The sequence below is a fragment of the Nicotiana tabacum genome, chromosome 21 (assembly GCF_000715075.1).
Source record: "Nicotiana tabacum cultivar K326 chromosome 21, ASM71507v2, whole genome shotgun sequence".
NCBI classification, from domain to species: domain Eukaryota; kingdom Viridiplantae; phylum Streptophyta; class Magnoliopsida; order Solanales; family Solanaceae; genus Nicotiana; species Nicotiana tabacum.
In genome coordinates this window covers 64,957,311-64,979,307 of record NC_134100.1, presented here as the reverse complement: position 1 = coordinate 64,979,307, position 21,997 = coordinate 64,957,311, and the positions used below count along the sequence as shown (strand labels likewise).

General features: G+C 36.0%; 1 protein-coding gene across 2 annotated transcripts; it reads left to right on the top strand.

Annotated features, from left to right (window-relative positions):
• The first annotated feature begins 6,595 nt into the window (after positions 1–6,595).
• LOC107768798 (putative WD repeat-containing protein C2A9.03) lies at positions 6,596–12,090 on the top strand. Of its 2 annotated transcripts, XM_016587950.2 has the most exons (11): positions 6,625–6,843; positions 7,305–7,359; positions 8,688–8,837; positions 8,957–9,124; positions 9,211–9,297; positions 9,645–9,779; positions 9,873–9,983; positions 10,388–10,479; positions 10,562–10,667; positions 11,156–11,242; positions 11,326–12,090. In XM_016587950.2, the coding sequence occupies exons 3-11, from the start codon at positions 8,697–8,699 to the stop codon at positions 11,737–11,739; spliced, it is 1,341 nt and encodes a 446-aa protein (XP_016443436.1). In that variant the 5' UTR covers positions 6,625–6,843; positions 7,305–7,359; positions 8,688–8,696; the 3' UTR covers positions 11,740–12,090. The 2 variants fall into 2 exon arrangements, with proteins under 2 accessions (XP_016443435.1, XP_016443436.1); XM_016587949.2 differs by lacking the exon at positions 7,305–7,359 and having other exon boundaries at positions 6,596–6,843.
• Positions 12,091–21,997: the final 9,907 nt, after the last annotated feature.

The window sequence follows — 21,997 nt, the reverse complement described above, 5'->3', positions numbered from 1 at the left end:
AACAAGAAAAATTGTACAAGGATTTAAAAATAAACACAAGAATATCACAACATCACATGAAAATCATTAACCCCACATCATCACATATCGTCCCTGACAATAGCCACCCTTATCGCTCCTATTGACACCCTTATCGCTCCTACTGCCACTCTTTATCGCTCCTATTGCCACCCTTATCGCTCCGCCCAGACAATATTCCAACAAACACAACCACAATGAAATGCCACCCTTATACCCACATAATATCAACGGTGAAATGCCAACCTTATATCTTCAAAATAATAATTAACACAACACAATAATTTATACGGAAAATTATCACGGCAACATAACAAAATCAATTCATATCACAATTTGCCCAATGGCTACAACCAAAATTCCAAAGATACAACAAAGTCAATTAATTTCACAACAAATAGTCAAAGGTTTCACACAATGTGTACAACACCCAAAAATAATCAACAGAGATAGAAATCACTCAACATAAAAGCAAAGTTTTTATTAACTCAAAATTTTTGATAATTATATAAACACCTCTTCGTAAGCTCATTTAATTAATTATTTTGCAGAGGGAAAAATCCAAAATGAAATTAAATTTCAATAATTATCAAACCAGCAAATTTATGGAATTTCATAAATAATCAAATAACAATCACATCAACTTGTCATATAACAATAGAGTCAACAATAAGGATTTAGGCACGACAAATAGATGATTAAATATATGCCAATAATTATCCAATTTACTACACAATATGCTCAAGACTTTAACTCAATAAAATTTGCACATATAAACCAAGTACGTACTCGTCACCTCGCGTACATGGTTTTCAAGTACACAAATTACACATAGGACTCAATGCCTAAGGGAAAATTTCCCCACTCGAGGTTAAGCAAGACATTTACTTTTTTGAAGTTAGGTCGATATTCAAAAATAGTTTTCTCACGTGAATTGACCTCCGGACTGCTCCAATCTTTCTTGAGCCTTCCTTACATTACTACGAGGTTCCGGAAATCCTAGCAACTTCAATCTATTTATAAACATAGCAAAAGTGAACCATAATTAGGAATATTTTCATGGTTTCAGCTCATTTGAGCATTTTATCAAACACTAGGTGTGCAAACTTGGTTACAAGGTTCTTCTACAAGATTTCCTTCATTCCACAACCCAATCTTTACTTATTTGATCTCAACAATCTTTCCACAAACCTTATTGGTACAAGCATATATACATAATACTCTTACACCCAAGAATCATACTCCTAATCACCAATCTTTTACCCCAAACACGAAATTGAAGACTAGGGGTTGAATCTTAACTCTTTGATGAAGATCTTGTGATTAGCTTCCTTGATTCTTGAAGATTGGATGATTAGAATGTTAGGTTCCCTCCTTATCTCTCTAAAATGCTCTTACCTCTCTCTAAAACCCTTAGAAAAATACCCCAAAATAAGCCCCAATGCCTATTTATCAAAATGGGGGCGGGTTATGAAAATAAAAAAATTAACCCTCTGAAAGCAGGTCTGCGGTCGCATAATGAACCGCAGAATGGGTATGCGGGCAGCAAAATTGATCGCAAAATCAGTGCCTAGAACTGGGCACTTCCGGTCCATTCTGCGACCAGTTTACGGTCGCATAAGTAGTTTTGCGATCGCATAACTGTTTTGCGATCGCATAATTGGTCGCAGAATTGCATTTTTCCAGCATTTGGTTATTTGGTCATAACTTCTTGTAGGAATGTCAAAATGACGAGCGGTTTAAAGCGTTTGAAACTAGATACACAGACCTTTCTTTTGATAGGTAACACACAATATAACTCTTCATATCAAGAGAGGTATGCTCGTTTGAAATTAGATCTTGTGCGAACTCACTTGAAAATTTAGTCTATTATGAAATTTCCAACTTCAACATTCGATGCCGAAACCTATCGAATCAAGTCCGATTGACCTCAAATTTTGCACACAAGTCATAAGTGACATAACAGACCTATTAAAATTTTCAGAATCGGATTCCGACCTCGTTATAAAAAATTCAACCTTCGATCGAACTTTCCGAAAATCGTCTATTTTCCAACTTTCGCCAAAATGCGTCGAATTGTCCTACGGACTTCCAAATCTAAATCCGAACACGCGCCTAAGTCTGAAATCACCATACGAAGCTATTGACATCATTGAAATTTCTATTCCGAGGTCGTTTGCTCAAAAGTCAACTCTTTGGTCAACTCTTTCCATTTAAGCTTCAAAATGAGAATTTCTCTTTCAATTAAATTCTAAATCTTCCAAAAATCAAACTCGACCACACCCGCGGGTCATAATACATATTATGAAGTTTTCCGGGACCTTAAGTCATTAAACGAGGCGTTAATTCTTAAAACGACAAGTCGGGTCGTTACATTCTATATTTCTACTTTTCCTATATTTTTTTTATTCCCATCCGAATTTTTTTTATTTTTTTTCGGTTTTTTAATTTATTTTATTTTAAAATAAAGATAAAAATAAAAATAAAAATAATACTAATAGTAATAATTGACCTTTTAAATTATTATTAATTTTTACCATATATATATATATATATATTATTATTAATTTTTACCCTATATATAAAAAAGTGTAACAAAGCTAAAAAATATATATTAAATTTCTGAAAATATTTACATAGTAGAAGGTGATAAAAATTCAAATATAGTCAAAAATTAGGTGCTCACACCTATCATGTCAAATCATCGAAAATAGAAATTAGATGCAGAAGCATACCTGAATCCATAGAACAGATGAAACATGTTGTGTGGTTTGTGGTCTTCCAAACTAATACGTAAGTTGTTCTCGTCTTTCCAACGATGAGATACTGTAAAAAAAACTCTACGTATCATTTTAATTTGGGTCAATCTTATAATGATAACAACCAACACAATATTATTCTTAATAAAATATATGTGCAAGTCCATAAATTCTAACAATACTTTCTAGTGTATCTAAGGATATTTCACATCTTACGAATGACCTATATAATGTTGTGCTTTTATTTATCAACTAGTAGATGTGTCCGCGCTTCGCGCGGTAATAAAAAACCTAAATTTTCCTAAAAACATGTTGTTTTTTATCTTTTCTTTTTTCCCTACCATATCTCTTTTGTAAATTTTCCATGTACATTTTCCTTCCCTTCCATTCTTTTGCTTTTTTCCTCTCGCAACTCAATTGACATAAAAGTTACACTAAGTGTTTGACAACACTTTAATAATTTAACACCTTTTAGCGGTGTTGCAAGATGTATAAGTTGGATAAAATAACTTCAAATTCGATAAGTTGCTCAGTTCATGCACCTATCTTCCGGGAAAAAAAATATTTTTTCTTTGGATAAAATAATACCATATTACTCAGATACCGATATATTGTAGATTATGAAAGTTTTATACCTGATATAACACATCTCAATTAAAAAAGAGTTTTAAATATTTGAAAAGAAACAATCAACCTTGAGAAAATAAGGTTTATTGATTTAGATGATATAACCACTTCTAGGTCCCCAAAAAAATGAACCAAAGAATAAGAGAACATCAATTGAAAACGATAGTGACCAGCAAAAAATAATACATGAATGACCATTGAAACCAAAATACATCCACCAAATCAGAGAAATAGAAGAGAACAAACAACCTTTTTAAACAATTATTATCAGGCAAAAACAACACATCAATGAATAATCAAAAAGAAAAATGGTAAAGTAACAGTGTTATAGGTCAAACAAATTATATAAAGATAAACAACACAAAAAGGAAAAAAAGATTTCAACCGGATTTTATCTCCTCCATATTGAATCAGTGGTATTAATAACAGAAGATTTTATGAATGGAAAAGGAGATTTTAATTGGTGAAGGGCAGGTGAGAGAAGGAACGGGAAGAAAGTGCGAGGCTATTTATGAAGATTAAAAGACATGGCTCTTGGAAGAGAAAGAGAGGGAGGCTAAATAAGAAGATTAAAAGACATGATTCTTGGTTTTTATTTTGAAGCAAATATATGGAAAAAAAATGAACAAAGCTAAAAATAATAAATAAATAAATAAATAATAAATAATAAAATATATATATATATGATTCCTAATAAATAGTACCGAATAGAAAAAAAATATTCAAAATAACAATGGAAACATAATAATAGTTATCAGTAATTTAAAAATCCTTCATTTGCATCATAAATTGATAACCATTATGTATATGATCACAGTCATTATGTGCATCATAAAAAGAAAAATCACATACGTTGATTCTTCGAAAGTAACACGTAATTAGAAAAGCCGAAAGATTTAAAGAGATATGTACCAAAATCATATCGAAGTAGCACTCCATTGTAGAAAAGTTAAAGAAACGCAGTTAATGCCCGGTGACATCATAAAGAACATATTTCGTTGAGAATGAAGAAAGTTCTACATATAAAAGAAACAACGAAGAGTTAAATAAAAACGATTAAAATAAGAATATAAAAAATTAACACGCCTCATGAGTAATTCCACCAGTTGTGAAAGATTTCGTTGGACTTTGAAGTAGAATGCAAAATTGGAAGGCCCGTCGGGATTTTCGTTTTCTTAATAGCAAGTGAATTTAAGGACTTTTAATATATAGAAAGGAACGATTGTTTCCGATCCCTAATGGTGACGTTTTGCATTCTTTGAACGTTTTGTTATTGAAGGACTTGGGGAGGTGCCTTTTCAATTAACCTTAATTAGTGGGGATGTGCCTTTTCAATTAATTAATGATGTAAAAATTAAAAGGGGAGAAAAATTCAAAAAAAGGAGAAAAAAAAGATAAATATGATTCCTAACTATTGAGACATGCCACATCACTCTTTCAAAACAACTCAGTTAATGTAGTATAAGATAATCCTGAATCATCCTTCGCCTCAAGATTCTAGAAACAAAATAAAATAATAAAAGGCAATTCAAGCACAGTACATAATAATAACACCATTATTTGATACAAATGAAAACTAAATGAAAAAAAAAAATTACAGCAAACATAGGGAAAGCAAAAAGGCTCCTGCAATTACTTGTGGATCTATATACATGTGAATTTTCTAGTAAACTTGATAAAGGCTGCTGCCATGAACCAATGTCGATGAAATAAACTTTTTCTCTCAAATGGACTGTGAGCTTGATTTCCTTTTTCCATAGAAATATTACAAGTTAAGATAAGTCAAAAATTGGAACAACTATTATTGCACAGAGGACTAAAAAAATTGGCTAAAATTATCTTTCTTATGTAGCTTACCTTCCCAGATGAAGATTTTCAAACAGAATGAAGTAGATGTTTGTCGTTCTGGATAAATTATTCAGCCTCGTAAAACGATATTTTCTTCAAACAACGCCTTCACCAAGATAACAAAGTTTATAATATTATTAAGGCAACCTGAAAAATCGAACAGTGATGTGGCAGAAATTGAGTTGATCGCATGATTTACGGTCATCAAGAAAGTCATGAGCATTCGGGGCCTGAGCGGCGTCGCTGCGACCTTCTGCGGGATTTATTTCCGGCGGTGATCAAATATCTTCAATTCTTCAAAATCAAAGCTACATATGAAGAAGAATAGGAACACTTTAATTTAAGCAATCATAAAATTGATAACAATTCAGAAAGTGAGGCATTGCAAGAAGGAATAAGGAGACATTGTTTAGAATTTTTACAGTTTTCATAGGTAAATACTGGAGGATGAATAAATACAGTGAAAGACCAGGTCATTTTTTCTTGGAAGCGTAAATGGTATTAATTTGAAATTTTGAATGTGACGTTACAGCAGAAAAACCAATAGTAGTTGTTTACATAACCAATGCGACCTTTCATAAGTAAAACCGTTTAGTCTTTTACGTAACCAGATTTTCTTTTTTCTTTTTCATTTATAAGGTACGAAAAAAAAAAAGCAAAAAAATGAGATATAAGATAAATAGGATTCTAAGTTTTTAGAGATGCCATATCAGCACTATTGGCCCTCCTTTATAGATATATATAGATAGTAATTGAAAATTTCTAGTCATGTATTGGTATACTACAGAGTTTTTAATTTTTATATTGACATCATCAAGAATTCTTAAATGATCAAAGTTGCTTTGTAACCAACTAAACGTAGTAGCTTATTATAATTGATTTTTTTCTCTTATTTCTTTTTTTCCACGAATTTATCAAATTCAGAATTTCTCAATTGAAATGCTAACACACCCATATCAGGTGTGCACATATCTTTATTATCATCAGAATTCGTGGCAAACACACCATATCAGATGTTCTCTTATGATATCAATTATAATTGATTAAAATATATTACTAATAGCGTAATTTTTTGTTGTTGTTCACATATATACTTATATCTTTACAAAATTCTTTTTTTGTTTATATCAGAAAAAAATGAGGCACCCTAAAGTGTAACTAACGATGAATGAAGTTCATTAAATCTTATATTAAAATTCCTGCGAAAATAACAAATACTACACGCCGTCTTAAAAATGAGGGGGCAGTATTTGATTTAGGACGATGGATTACCTTCTGTGCAACCGACTTAGGCAAATTACTTAACAAAATATTAATGTCGAAGCTGTCCGTTTCAGTGCACATTTTAGTAGGGAGTAGGGACCGTCATATTATGAGAAGCAGTGGATAAAGATTGATAGATAGATATTACGTACTCTCTCTCTTCCAAACCTATCACGATCTACCGGCATTAAACAGCTTTAATTTCTTACTTCAACTAATAGTCTAATTCTCATGTATAATAATGCCCTCTGATTTCTTCTTCCTAATTTCGGTCGATATTAAAGTGAGCTCGATTTTGCCTTTCGTCTGCCTTCTCTTTTACCTTAAGGTCAGAAATTTATGAACAATTGCACGCTTATATTTATGTTTGTAAATTGTAATTAACAATTTTCTCCTTTTCCCCCCCTTTTCGAATGTGAATTTTACTCTCTGGAATATTAGGGTTCATTTGTGTGTTAGTCCGCCTTTGAGGCATTAATTATGCATATAATTAATCTCCTTGTATCACTCTTCAAGCTCTCGCCAGTTTTAGGGTTTGATTAATTGTGGATTTCGTGAACTCGTATTAGCTTTTACGGTCTGGACCAATTTTCTGTTGTACTTTGCGCGTTCCTATGAGTAATCCAGAATGTTCCTTTTTGGCTGGCAATAAAATTTGAAGTTGGGAATAATACTTGTTAATTTTCTTTTTGACTTCCTTAGCTGTAATTCTGTACGTCACTTATCAATGTTAAAAATTGAGTTTATTTCATTGATCGAAATCTTTTTTTTAAATGACGTGGTGTTCAGGTAAGCTTATGCACACCTCGACTAATTTCAACAGATACCTGCTACCTCCCACCAGGTACCAAGTAACTCTGACCACTAACGCTTGGGGAGATAGACCACTAACGCTTGGGGAGATAGGAAGAAATCACTTAGTGTTTTTCCCTCTGCTGGGATTTGATTGAAATCTTTATTTTGTTGACTATGTAATTGCTATGCTTTTTTTTTTCTGGGCGACATCCAATAAGTGTATGTGCATGCTTCCCGTAGGAATTAACGTATATAACGATAATGTAAAATTTTTTTTTACGCTATTCATTGTTTTTAAATCGGTTATAGCATGTTATTTACTTTATTTTCTAGTTGCAAAATTATGCTTACTGTAGATAGTTACATGCTGTTGTAGGTCACATTAACCTTCGATGCAAAAAGATATGCACTGTCAGTTGAAATAGAGTTGTTATATAGAAGCTAAACTCGTTACTGAGAGTCTATTTTATTTCAGCAATTGTAGTTTACTTGTTATGATCCTTTATGCAAATTGGAGTCTTCCCTATGGCTGGAATTGAGTTTGATAAGTAGCTGCTTTTCATTAGATTCCTGGATAGAGAGAAGACTATGTTGTGCATGTTTCGTGCCTCCTTGGTTCTTTGTATCTATCTTCTGTTCTCTTTTTTTTTTTTTAGTGCACAATGTGCGTCAACACTGCATTCGTACAATCACATAATGTTAGAAACTAAGTTGCTCGGACTCTTCATTTTTAGTGCCGCACCCGTGTCGACACGACGTGGGTGTGGGTATGGGTGTGGGATCCGTGTCGGATCTGGTCAACCGATTTTGGGTACTTTGACCAAAATCAACGGAGAAATTTGGGACAGATACAATGATTTTTGAAAACAAATCAAAAGCTAGGGTGATATGGAAGAAAATGGAATACCTTGTATATATAAATTTCTATGTCAGTCCTTTTCCTTTTATCTCCTAAAATTCTACTCTTGTTCAATATTTTCTCCTTCTCGGAATACCTTGTAAGTTTTCCACATAATGTCTCATAATTTAGACATATTTTTATAACTCTAATTTTAAATAATTGAATTATTTTTAGCCGAATCCCCGCACCCGTATCCGTACCTGGATCCGTACCCCCGAATCTGTAAATTTAGATCATGAAGGATCTGACCTCTAGATCCGCACCCGTATCGGACACCCGCACCCGAGTCCGAGCAACTTAGGTTAGAAAGACAAGATAACCGTCTTTCATCGTATGGATGTCGACTGATCCTTTACTACTGAAAAGCTGCGTGATTGTCTGGTGCCATACCTAGATTTGGATTTGTATATCCTTGCACATTATCTCAACTCTGGTGTATTTAACTTTCGCCAATGTTGTTGTTGGTCATTTAATAGGGATAAAACATGTCCCACCAACCAGGAGATGATGCTGAATACATGGCAGATGAATATGAAATGGAGGATATAGATGACGATATGGATGATGAGTTCCACGGCCGAGACATGGGTGGCTCTGATTCAGATGTAGATGAGTATGACTACATGGTTTGTGAATTCCTCCCTGAAAATCATTTATTTATACAAGGAGATTTATGCAGTTGTGATGAGTGTGCGTAAATTTTTTGAACTTCAATATGTTGTTTGTTTGTTTGTTTCTGGATTAGAATAATAAAATGCAAGATACCTCTGCTGCTGAGGCAAGGAGAGGCAAAGACATTCAAGGGATTCCCTGGGAAAGGCTTAGCATAACCAGGGAGAAATACAGGCAAACGAGATTAGAGCAGTATAAGAACTATGAGAATATTCCTCAATCTGGGGAGGCATCAGAGAAGGTAAATGTGTTTGTGGTTTTCTTACTTCGTCAGCTCTGTTCCCATTGCTGACATTGTTGTCTTTGTTTCTTTTTGCTTGTCAACAGGAATGCAGAGCCACAAAGAAAGAGTGTTCATATTATGATTTCAGACGTAATTCACGATCTGTTAAATCAACAATTTTACACTTCCAGGTAATGTACTGGCCCTTGTTACATTTTTCTTTACATTCAGCTTCCTTCATTGTATGCGAGGGACTAGGCCCTTATATGGAGAACACGTTCACACCATTTTTAAGATGACATTTTTGTGGGTTTACTGGCATAAAAACTGAATACCAGAGCGACAGGGATAAGCATCGTAATGTGTTTGTAACCTATATCAAATTTGGTGTGCTGCATGATACTGTTACCCTAGTTGAGCCAACAAATCAGTTAAATTTGCATGTTTGTTAATTGTCTACTTGTAATTAAAGTGCATGCTATCATGCTTTCTGGCAAGAACAAAACCTATTCTAAAGTTTTTTGTCGTGTGTATGTAGCTGAGGAACTTGGTCTGGGCAACTTCCAAGCATGATGTGTACCTTATGTCGCATTTCTCCGTCATTCATTGGTCATCCTTGACTTGCGCTAAAAACGAAGTTCTCAATGTATCAGGGCATGTAGCACCATGTGAGGTGAGTGTTTTGGACATGGAATCTACCAAACATTTAGTTTAGGACACATTCAATTATAACCTTCCGCATTTTCTTGCTTCTTTTCCATTGTAGAAACATCCTGGAAGCCTTTTAGAAGGATTTACGCAGACACAAGTCAGCACACTTGCAGTGAAAGATAACTTGCTTGTTGCTGGGGGATTTCAAGGGGAACTTATTTGCAAGGTATGTCATTCCCTTACATTGGTTTCTGCATTTGGTTTTTCTTGGATTAGCTTTTGCCATCTACAGTGCCAGCATGTATTCTTCGCTTTTGTTTGTGTACTTGTTTCTTTTAGGCTAAAATTAGGTTTACGATAGATGTCAATTGGTTTAAGTCGATATATGGTTGCCACTTGACAGACCCACATATTATCAAATTGTAACATTGTTGTTGTATGTTGCATTTTAACACATTTATCTGATAGTAAATATTACTTAGATCTTAAGAAGAATGTTTCTTGTAGAACGTAGAGATATGATATAACAATGTGAAAAAAATTCATTTCCTTCTGGGTTTACTGTTTTGATCTTCACCTTCAGAAAGTGAAACTAATTTAACGTGGAATTAATGTTCTTGAAATATGCAGTATCTAGATAGGCCCGGAGTTTGTTTCTGCTCCAGGACTACATATGATGATAATGCCATTACTAATGCTGTTGACATTTATAACACTGCCAGGTATTGTGTTTATACGGCATATTGCTTAAATTCACTATTCTTAATGACAATGAAGCTAATTAAGATATCTTTTGCTTCTCAGTGGCGCACTACATTTTATAGCTTCAAATAACGATTGTGGAGTTAGAGATTTTGATATGGAGAAATTTCAACTGTCCAAGCATTTTCGCTTTTCCTGGCCAGTAAATGTAAGTTTGTGCCTTGTCTCCTCTCTGCACACGTTTGTGTATAGGATCATGGATGCCTCTAAATGCATCTCTGACTATGGGTGTTCCTCAAGAATTTTTTCCCCTCCAAATTCTGCATTTACGCAGCATTTCTGGTGCTAGATGTTTTCTGCTATTACTCATGTGGATTGTGATGCAGCATTGGTAGGATTTTTTATTATAAATTTTTTACTTTGGAATTATAATGTTGCTGATTGGTCTTTAGGATCAAGGTTGTGTCATGATGTTTCATGTTGGATGAAGAAAACCCATGCCCTTTCTTTTTGAGTAAAGAAAACCTATGCCCTTTCCTTAGATACTTTTATCTAGGTTCTTTAACTACATTTTATACCGTTTCTACTTACGTGGAATAATACATTTTCTATCTTGATTAACTCTTTTTATAAGGCTATTGTCTTCATTTTGCATATTAACGTTGTTTACTTTGTTTTCCTATTTTATGATCTTAGCATACGTCACTGAGCCCTGATGGTAAGCTTCTCGTAGTAGTTGGGGATGATCCTGAAGGTATATTAGTTGACTCGAGGAACGGAAAGGTACGTGCACATTATTTCTCCCTCTTGTGATACAAATCATCGACATTCAATGTCTGATAGCTGTCGGATAATGAAACTCGCAGACTGTCGCACCTTTGTGTGGACATGTAGACTACTCATTTGCATCAGCATGGCATCCTGATGGCATAACTTTTGCAACTGGGAACCAGGATAAAACCTGCAGAATATGGGATTTACGGAACTTATCCAAGTCAATCACTGCTTTGAAGGGTAACCTTGGAGCTATTCGGTCGATCCGCTACACATCTGATGGCAGATTTATGGCTATGGCAGAGCCTGCGGATTTCGTCCATGTTTTTTATGTAAAAAGTGGGTATGAGGAGGAGCAAGAAATTGATTTTTTCGGTGAGATATCCGGCATGTCTTTCAGTCCTGATACAGAGTCACTGTTCGTTGGAGTTTGGGATCGTACATATGGTAGCCTCCTTGAGTTTGGACGCCGGCACAATTATTCCTACCTTGACACAATAATCTGAGAACTCCGTTGGCTGGTTTGGGTGTGTTCATTTCCCCTACAAGTGGTTCTGGCACAGCTTAGTAAACTAGTAGCATAGACAGAGGTAGTAATAGATTTAGGTGTATATTTTGTTACATTGTGGTAGTTAGGTATGTCTCATAAAGTGTTGTGCACGGATTGGAATGTCAATATAAGGAGTGGAGGGATGTATAGAACGCTAGCTCCAGAAGTGAACAAGAAAACAAGGGTGGTTTCCTTGGGCAGAGACTGCAAATGTAATCTTGTGTGTGTGTCATGTGTGGGTATCGGTGGTTGGATGTTCATTCCATCTGTTAGTGAAGCAGTTCAATTGAATCGACTTTGTTAAGCCTATGTTGCTTTACATAATCTTCACTATTCCATCTATGAATTACGCATAAAAAGACTTAGTTTGGTTCGGCAATTTCAACAGGCATTGTCGAAGGGGAAAAAGAAAACTTGGCCATCCGTGATGTCTGCATCAAATTTTTGAGCAACATTAGTGACAATATAAGTCATTTTTTCTTCTTCTAATTTTCTTATTTGACTAGGAACCATCGCTGTGATTTTTAAAGTCATGTACATTAATTTTTGAAATTGTTATTTTTCTTAACTCAATGTACAGACATGTTATTGCAACTAACATGAAATATAAAAATAAGTGAAAAGTAGATTTTTTCTAGAAATTGTATTAGACATCATGTGACGATGCTTTAAATATGTGCGAACAAACAATTATTTGGAAAAATCATATGTACCATGCATGTATTAATTTAATTTGGTTCGTATGAGAGGCAGGGAGGATTTATCACATTCGCTCGCTTACACTGCCCGATTAGGATCAGCCGGTTATCTCTTGAATTTGTCAATTAGCGTGTAGCTTATCTAAAGTTTACAAGAAACTATGTGCTATCCAGAAAAGAAAAGAAAAGAAACTATGTGCTCCAAGTTTGCAGAAATGTATCTGAAAAGGTCCAAATATTCCCTTGAGGCTTGCAATTTGCCTTATGGATTGCCGTCTGATATCTTTCCGACTCATAAAGACATCTCAAATATATTCCTACTAACGATTTTTCACGGTAAAAAAATTGGTCTGATTTTTCTGTTGTAGTAGAAGTCACGTAGCAATATATTTGAACATTTTCAATTATTCATGGGTATACTTCAAATTATTGTAGAGTATTGTAATGATCCGACCCGTCGTTTTGAGCGTTAGCATTATGTTCGGTGGTTTGAGACTATTGAGTAGCTTTACATAATGTATTATGACTTGTGTGTCTGGTTGGTTTTGATTTTCGGGAAGTTCAGGATTGGTTTGATAGAGTAATTCTCAATTTGGAAGCTTTAAGTTAGAAGAGTTGATCAAAGTTTAACTTTTGAGTAAACGACATCAGAATCGGGATTTGATGGTTTCTATAAGTTCATATGGTGATTTTGGACATGGGCGTATGCTCGATTTTGAATTTGGATATTCCTAGAAGGTTTTGGCTCTATTTGTCGAAAGTTGACAAATTGAAGAATTTATAAATTTGACTGGAAGTTGACTTCGGTGTTATCAAACTCCTATTGTGGGTTTGAGACCTTGTGTAGGTTCGTTTAGTTGATCGGAACTTGTGTGCAAAGTTTGGTTGTGATCCAGAATGTTTAAGTGTAATTCATACGCGTTCGGCGAAGTTTGAAGGTTTGGAAGTTAAGAGAATGATTTGATCTTCGATTCGCGGTTTTGATGTTATTTGTGGTGCTTCGAGCGTTTGGATAAGTTTAGATAATATATTTGTAATTATTGGCATGATTGGACGGGGTCTCGAGGGGTTGTGTGTTTTTTGGGGTGGTTTCAGATAGTTTTGAACCACTTTGAGGTTGTTGGTTTCTCGTGATTAGGTGTGCACCGCAATCGCGAAGGTCTTGACACGGTCGTAGAGGGTTTTAGCGCTGGTGGAGATTCTCTATATCACGATTGCAATGTGTAACCATGCGATCGCGTATGTGACGCTGCGATCGCGAGGAGGTGCTGGTTGGGCGAGATAGGCTATCACGTTCGCGTTTGGAGACCCGCGTTCACGGAGAGGTGAGGCTCGTTGGCCTTCACGTTCGTGTGGACTAGGCTGCGTTCGCGTTGGTCATTCTGGGCTGATTGTGCATCGCGATCGCGTGGCTTTGGCCGTGATCGCGAAGAGTTACTTCGCTCAGTGATTTAAGTTTTATATTTCGGAAGTTTGAGCTCATTTCTCATATTTTGAACCCTAGGCTTGGAGAGGACGATTTCTCATGGAGATTTTTACACAAGACTTTAGGTAAGTTATTTTTACTCATTTTTGCTATTATTTCAAGAATCTACACGAATTATTAACACTCAAACACGTGGAATTTGGGATTTCGACTACACTTTAAGAGAGTGTATTTTGAGAATTTGAATACACATTTGGACTCAGTTTTTGAATTTCATCATATATTTAGACTCGGCAGGTTATGGGTCATCGAATTTTGGTATTGGTTCAGGATTTCAGGCATGCGGGCCCAGGTAGACTTTTGTTGACTTTCGAGAATTCTTCAAAGATCGGTGCTTTATATATTGGGATCGCTTTCTATAGCATTATTTGACTTTCTTGATTGATGATTGGCTTAGATTTGCATGATTGGAGGAATATAGAGAGATTTCTAAGCGAATTGTGGTTGAAGGCTAGCCCGGATGAGGTAAGTATCTTGCCTAATCTTGTTGAAGGAATAACTATTAGGATATGAGTTTGTTTGCTTAATTGAAATATGTGGGATGTGACGAACATATATACGGGTGCTATGTATGATTCATGATCAGAGTAGTCTTTAGGCTGTACTATGTCTTGATTTGGGAATTGTTCTTCTTGCTATCATGCTTTATATGTTTATATGACTACGTGAACTTCGTGAATCATGCCAAAGATCATGTGTAGGTGTTGATTCCCTGTTTGAGCATGATATTCGCTATTATATGGCGTATTCGCCTGATCTGAGCTGTAGTTGTTCACTCGTACAGACATACACCATAGCATGCTATCTTCATCAGTCCATGAGTATGTCATTTGATATCCGTTAATCGTATACATGTATTCTTGTACATGTTTTCCGTGTGATGGACTCGTTTGGCTGCGCGTGAGTGGTCCGTGCGGGTTGAATTATTAAGGCACGTGAGTTGTTCGTGCGATTATGGCACGTGAGTTGTCCGTGCAGCGTGTGTATAAGGATCCATCCCCTAGGGTCACCCTCTCATATTTCTCTCTTTATGGGGTGCACGTAGGTTGTAAGAAACCGACGCGTTTCTGGTTGACGTGGTTTTTGGAAAATTGATCCTTGGTTCGACTTTGCATCTCTTCTCTATTTACAAACTCCTTAGATGTGTACATGATTTTACTGCATATCTTCTCTATATGCTAGCTCCGGAATGTATACATACCTTTATGCATATCTTTTATCTTTGTTGCCTTACTTGATTGGATATTCACGGTACATAACTTCTCTACATATGGATCTATATGACTCGACTTGATATTTCATGCATATCTTTTCTATGCAACTGTTGAAGGATTATTTGATATTTCATGCATATCTTCTCTATATTCAATCGTTGAAGGATTATTTGATATTTTACATATATCTTCTCTATATGCAAGCTTTGATGATTTAATGATGTTAAATGCATATCTTCTCTATATGCTGAGCTGTTAAACTGAAACAACACCTATGCATATCTTCTATATATGAAATTGTTGACGTGTTATCTAATATCACATGCATATCTTCTTTATATGCTGAACTGCCATGAGACTTGCACACATCTCCTCCATGTGCACTGTTTGGTTGTACCTGTATTTCATGCTTAAATTTGATATTGTTTCTGGGTACATGTATATATTATTGAGCTGTACAAGTTATGTAAAGTGAGTATCCTTGGCCAGAGAACTCGTCACTACTTCATCGAGGTCAGTCAGGATACTTACTGAGTAAATGGGGTAGGTCATACTCGTACTACACTTCTACACCTTGCGTGCAGATCTTGGAGCTGAGCTACAGTGGATGACTGAGGCTAGCATTGAAGATGTACCTGCTTTTCGGATATAGCTACCACTTGTTCTTGGTAGTTTAGGAATTTTGCATCCGTTCATGTACATTCCAAACAAATATTGTATTTGTTTTCGTACCAATTTGTAATCCAAAAATCATAGTGGCTCATGACTTGTACTACAAATCCTTGAGATGTTGTATAGAATTCAGCTATACTATTTATTGTTATTTATGACCTTTCACTTGAGTTATATTATTCTTTGTTTGTCTTACCTAGCATGCTGGGTTTAGGTTCCATCACGACTAGGTGGGATTTTGGGTCGTGACAAGTTGGTATCAGAGCTTTAGGTTTATAGGTTCTACGAGTCATGAGCAACTGTTTAGTAGAGTCTTGCGAATCAATATGATGACGTCCATACTTATCTTCGAGGGCTACAGGGCATCTAGGAAACTTCACCTTCTTTCTTTCCTTATCGTGCGATATTGATTCAGCTTGGAGCTTATACTTCGATTTCTTTCCATTTACTCGTATGTGATGTTGAGTACTCGGTATCAGTTGTGCACCGATGACTTGTGATGTCATGGATGAGGAGCGACGTGTGTTTATGTATTGTGAAGGTAGGCTGGTCTGGAGGACTTGAGGCCAGTTTTAGACCACAACTTGGGCTTAGTAGTTTCAGTTGTGTGGGTATGTGCCTTTGAACTTTTACGTCCAGTAACATTTCTAGGAGGGGGATTGATGGCAAAGTGAGTGGCCAGATAGTTGTGTGATGAGTATTATGTGACTGATGACTACGCCTATATGGCTAGATGTCAAGAGAAGGATTTTCTTGGGATGCAAATGGTTATGGTTGCTTGGTTTTTGTCTTAATATGTTGTATAGTCTTAAGATATGGATGTGTTGGTGGATCTTTTAGTTATTTATTTGAGTAATGAAGCGGAGTTTTACGTCTTATTGACGAGTATAGACCCAGTAAGATTAAGTGATTGCACAGTGGTTGTGACCATGGTAGGGTCATACAGAGATATTGGTTTGAGGCTACGCAGTTAGGTTATCTCATGCGAGAAGGTCTAAGGTTTTATGATCCTTATGATGTTTTATGAAGAGTTTTCCTTCTATCTAGTGGACTGTATGTGCTAAAGTTCGGGTCGCTTGAGGAAGTTCACACAATTGTCACAAGGATGAGTGTCACACTAGGTAGACGATTTGGAGTGTTTTATGACTAATGCTACATAAGCTTATGAAGAATTCAACTGAATAACAATGCGAAATCATGATAGTTATGAAGGAAAAGCACTGTGGGTTATCAGATGATGCGTTATATTAGTTCCTGGACTAAGGGACACTTGTGGATTAGTTATAATTTGAAGAGGATGACTTCGAGGATGATTCGAGCAAGGGATTTGCTGGGTTCATGATGTACTATACTCTATGGGTATATGAAAATCTTGGAACGATTCGGGTTTGAAAGTCATTGTGGATGTAGTATGAAAGCAAAAGGAATGACTTGGTTGCTACTTTTTGGGTATTCATGTGCTGGTGGAGCATAAGTCGTTCGACGCATATCGGTTGTGCGTTAGACATTAGAGCAAGGTGTATGACTCTCGAGAAGGTTCTAATGGGTTCAAGATTTATATGTGGTATTTAAGGATTCCGGGATTTGTGTATGGCTAAGATCTGAGATTTGCATTGGATGATGCTTAGTCTTGTGGTATTTCTATATCATTATTGATTCTACATTGCGGTATTAGAGAGATAAAGGAAATAGCTCCAGATTCATAAAAGTTCTCGTTAGAGCGGGCATTTCGGTTTGCGGTACTATTGGGTGCGTGAGAGGGAGTAAAATGGCTTATGGGTATTAGGATGACGTGGTTTCATATTAGGGTCACTTGGGGTGAGTTTTGATTAAGGTCCGTAGAGTACTGGGAAAGGGAAGTGTTACCTTGAAGGCAAGTCAAGAGGCATCCGAAGAAGCTGGGCCAACATAGCAGTGGTTTGAATCAACATAGTAGTGGAAACGATCGATTTCTTAGGTATGATAAGGATTTACATGCGTTTTGCAACAATACTTTTGGTTTTGACATCCTGTGTGACTTGGTTGAAGGGATTCAGTTTTGATGGCTTGGTTATGTGCAAGTGGGTTTCGAAGAGTTTATGATGGTCTTGACCACGACTCGAGGTTGATGTCTTTTACGAGTATAGAGGATTTGTTGTGTGTTGCAATGTTCTCGAGGATTAAGTTACGTCGAAGGTTTCTAGTTGGTGGGGTGTCTAGCCTACATGTGATTCAGAGTTGATTATTAGATTCTCACACTTTCATATGATATCATGATAGCTGCGATGCGTCGTATGGGATTGAGATCGTATGGACAAGGTTGCGGTTCAGTTTCAAAAGGAAGGTCATGAGCTCTAAATAGCATGGGAGATTTAAAGTGTTTAGAAGGATGCTGACACTATCTGATATCGTCTGAGAAATGTGTGTGTTGTAGAAGACACATTATGTTTTGACTTGCAGATGTTTGATTGGTACTATAGAGATTGCATGGTTGGTAATCATTGATGTTCATGATTTTCTAACCGACGCGGAAGAAATATGGGAGTAATTCACATGAGGTGATAGTATATGAGTAATGTGTCAGTCATTTGAGTGGGAGAGTTAGGATCAGATATGGAGATTCCTGTATTCTTGAGGTGTAGAGACTGGATGTTCTCAGAGGCAGACTATTCCTTGGTTATAGATTGTGAAGATGTGTTAATGGTTAGACAACTAAACGTATGTGTTATGGATATGCCACAGTGGGCTTTTGGAAGGTTATTTACCTATTATGGGATAATCGAAATCGATTTGGGGACCCATTGGTAGACCTAATGAGAAGGTGTATTCTACATCGGATAAGATTTGTTTATTCAGAACAACAATTGCTAGGGGTGTGTCATCGACTAGAATTGATCTTATTCGTGCTATGATATGTTCCGTGTATTACTCTCTTATGGTACGATGGGTTGTGGGATTACTCGACTATTCACACGCATGATGTGGTTCTATTTAGGCCTTATGGCGAGATTTGAGCGAGATGGATCTTGGGGTGTTGAGTTGCTTATTGAACCTTAGTCGTGCTTTTCCTGTCTGTGGTATATTGTGCTATCCATTTCTCCATGGTTATGGTCAAGCACTTTGCGTGCTTGCTGTTGATACATATGTGTTTGATGATTGTAAGCAATATGGCTCGATGGGTATTCCATGTGGATCGGGTTACGCACCGTAGCAGAGTTATGTTAGGTTATGATCCTTGTGCTTATTTCGTGTGTTTTGCTTCTCCCTTATGGGATGGGTGCATAGCATTGTGCTTTGTGGTTGTATCTGTTGAACTTGTTGGACAGTTCTCTTATTTGGACCTGGAATTAGTGCCATCGGATTTGGTCAAGGTATGTTTGGAAGAATAATATCATTAGTCAACTTAGAATTCGACAACGGTTCTTGACACGAGAGAACTCCACAACTTGTTGAGTTGATGGATGGATATGAATTTCTACATGTTTCTTTCTTCATTACAGTGTTGTGAAGGTTTGGAATGAGGTTTTATCTGATATGAAGTATATCATCGGTACCGAATTTGGTAATGAGCAGCCATTGTGGTTGGAAGTTGTGGCTATGAGTACGTGAGTTATATGGTACACCGCGTGGTTACATCATGGGATTATGTTTATGACTTGATGCGAATTGTGGGAATTGGTACAATATACATGTACAAAGAACGGATCTTATAGAGAATTCTGGATGTTGGAATTTCATTCTAAGGCTTGTGGACTAAGGTCGAAGGAAGAATCTTCAGCCGGATCATGTTAATCGACTTATATGGATTGAGATAATACGGGATCACCCATGGGTATGTGTATGGTGAGCTTATACAGTGATTTGATGGTTTTGGAACAACTCTTGGCACGTTCGAGGATGAACATATATTTAAGTGGGGGAGCATATAACGACCCAACCGGTCATTTTGAGCATTAACATTCCCTTCAGTGGTTTGAGACTTTGAGTAGCTTCACATGATGTATTTTGACTTGCGTGTATGATTGGTTTTGATTTTCGGAAAGTTCGGGATTGATTTGATAGAGTAATTCTTAGTTTGAAAGCTTTAAGTTGGAAGAGTTGACCAACGTTTGACTTTTGAGTAAACGACCACAGAATCGGGATTTGATAGTTTCTCTAGGTTCGTATGGTGATTTTGGACTTGGACGTATGTTCTATTTTGAATTTGCATACTCCTAGAAGGTTTTGGTTCTATTTGTCTAAAGTTAGCAATTTGAAGAAGTGGAGAGTTCATAGGTTTAACGGGAGTTGACTTAGGTGTTATTAGACTCATATTGTCGGGTTCGAGTTTGGGTTTGAATTTGATAATAATGGAGATGCCTCGTCGGCGGAAACTTCTTCGATCTTCAACCATTTTTATGATGTATTTATTAAGCTTTGCTGGCGAAGGAAAAGAAAAAGGAAAAGAGAAAGGAATGTGTCTTGAAATTAAAAGTCTATATCTTCCATTTATTTCTAGCCAAAAGTTCAATGTTTGGGCTCTTTAGAATACCGGTTGTGTTTAACTCTTGCAAATCTGGGATCTTTCTTTTTTGATGCATACTGATCTTATTTTTTTCTTTGTAGGAAATTTGAAATGGACAAGACTTGAATGCGTTGTACCGATAGATTGAGCAATGTGTATTTAAAAGGAGTTGATGATTTTCTTCAATTTACTTTTGAGCATATAGAACTAGAAGGTGAAATGTTTGTCCTTGTAAGAAATGCAATAATATTTTCCATAAGACTAGAGATGAAGTCAGGGAACATTTAATAATTTTTAGAATAGTCAAGGGTTACACTCGTTAGCATTATCATGGAGAGTTTTCATTTAAAGATAAAGCATTAACAATAATGAATTAAGACAAGAGGAAGTAAGAAAAGAGCAAGGTAGTGATATATTTGATATGATTTAAGATGCTGCTGGCTCTAATATCATGGATTATTCTGGTGGGGTTATGCGTAAAGATGTTTACACTTTGGAACTTGCTTTTGAATTTTCTAAATTGTTGGATGATGCTACAAAACAACTTTATCCTGGCTGCGAGCAATTCTCCAAGTTATTAATGATTGTGGAACTGTTCGAAATTAAGTGTCTTTTTGGATTGAGTGATATAGCAACTGATAGCATAATGAAGCTAATTAAACGAGCACTTCCTTCTGGTGAAACTTTACCAGAATTATTTTATGGAGCAAAGGAATTGATTCAAAATTTAGGTCTTCGTTATGAAAAAATTACATGCTTGTGAAAATGACTGCATGTTATTTTGGAAATATAATGCAAAAGCAGAATCTTGCTTCGTTTGTGGTGAGTCAAGGTGGAAATCAAATGAAAGGTCAAAAAACTAATGGAGTTACTCCAGTTAAGAATGGAAACAATGTTTCTCGAAAAATTTTACGCTACTTCCTCTTAAAATTAAGATTGCAAAGGTTGTTTATGTCTTGAGAAATAACTTTAGATATGACATGACATCATAATCAACGTTTGAATGATAGGGTTCTTAGACATCCAACTGACTCTGATGCGTGGACCATTTTTACACATCTAATCCGGATTTTGCTAGAGATCCTCGTAATGCTAGTCTTGGATTAACATTTGATGTTTTTAGCAATTTAAGTGTTTCTCATAGCACTTTGCTAGTAATTATACTGTGTATAACCTATCCCGTTGGATGTACATGAAACAACCATATTGCTTCTTTTCTTTGTTGATACCTGGTCCTAAAGCTCTTGAAAATGACATCGATGTGTACTTAGAACCTTTGATATATGAGTTGCAAGAATTGTAGTATAATGGAGTAATTACATATGATTCTTTGAGAAAGGAGAACTTTTGTATGCGGGTAGCACTCTTATGGACTATAAATGATTTTCCAGCTTATGCCTACTTGTCTGGATGGAGCACAAAGAGAGCTTTGTCTTGCCCCTTCATGAAATAAAGCGACTCCGTCTACTCTTCTAAAGTATGGTCGTAAGTTTTCTTACATGGGTGCTCATAAAGTTTTATCATCTAAACATAAGTGGCGGAGTAATAAATGTGATTTTATGGGGAAGTAGAAAGAAGACTTGCTCCGAAAATTCTTTATGGAGATGATATTTTAAACCAGTTGGCTAGCTTGGAATATATTCAATTTGGTAAGACCCAGA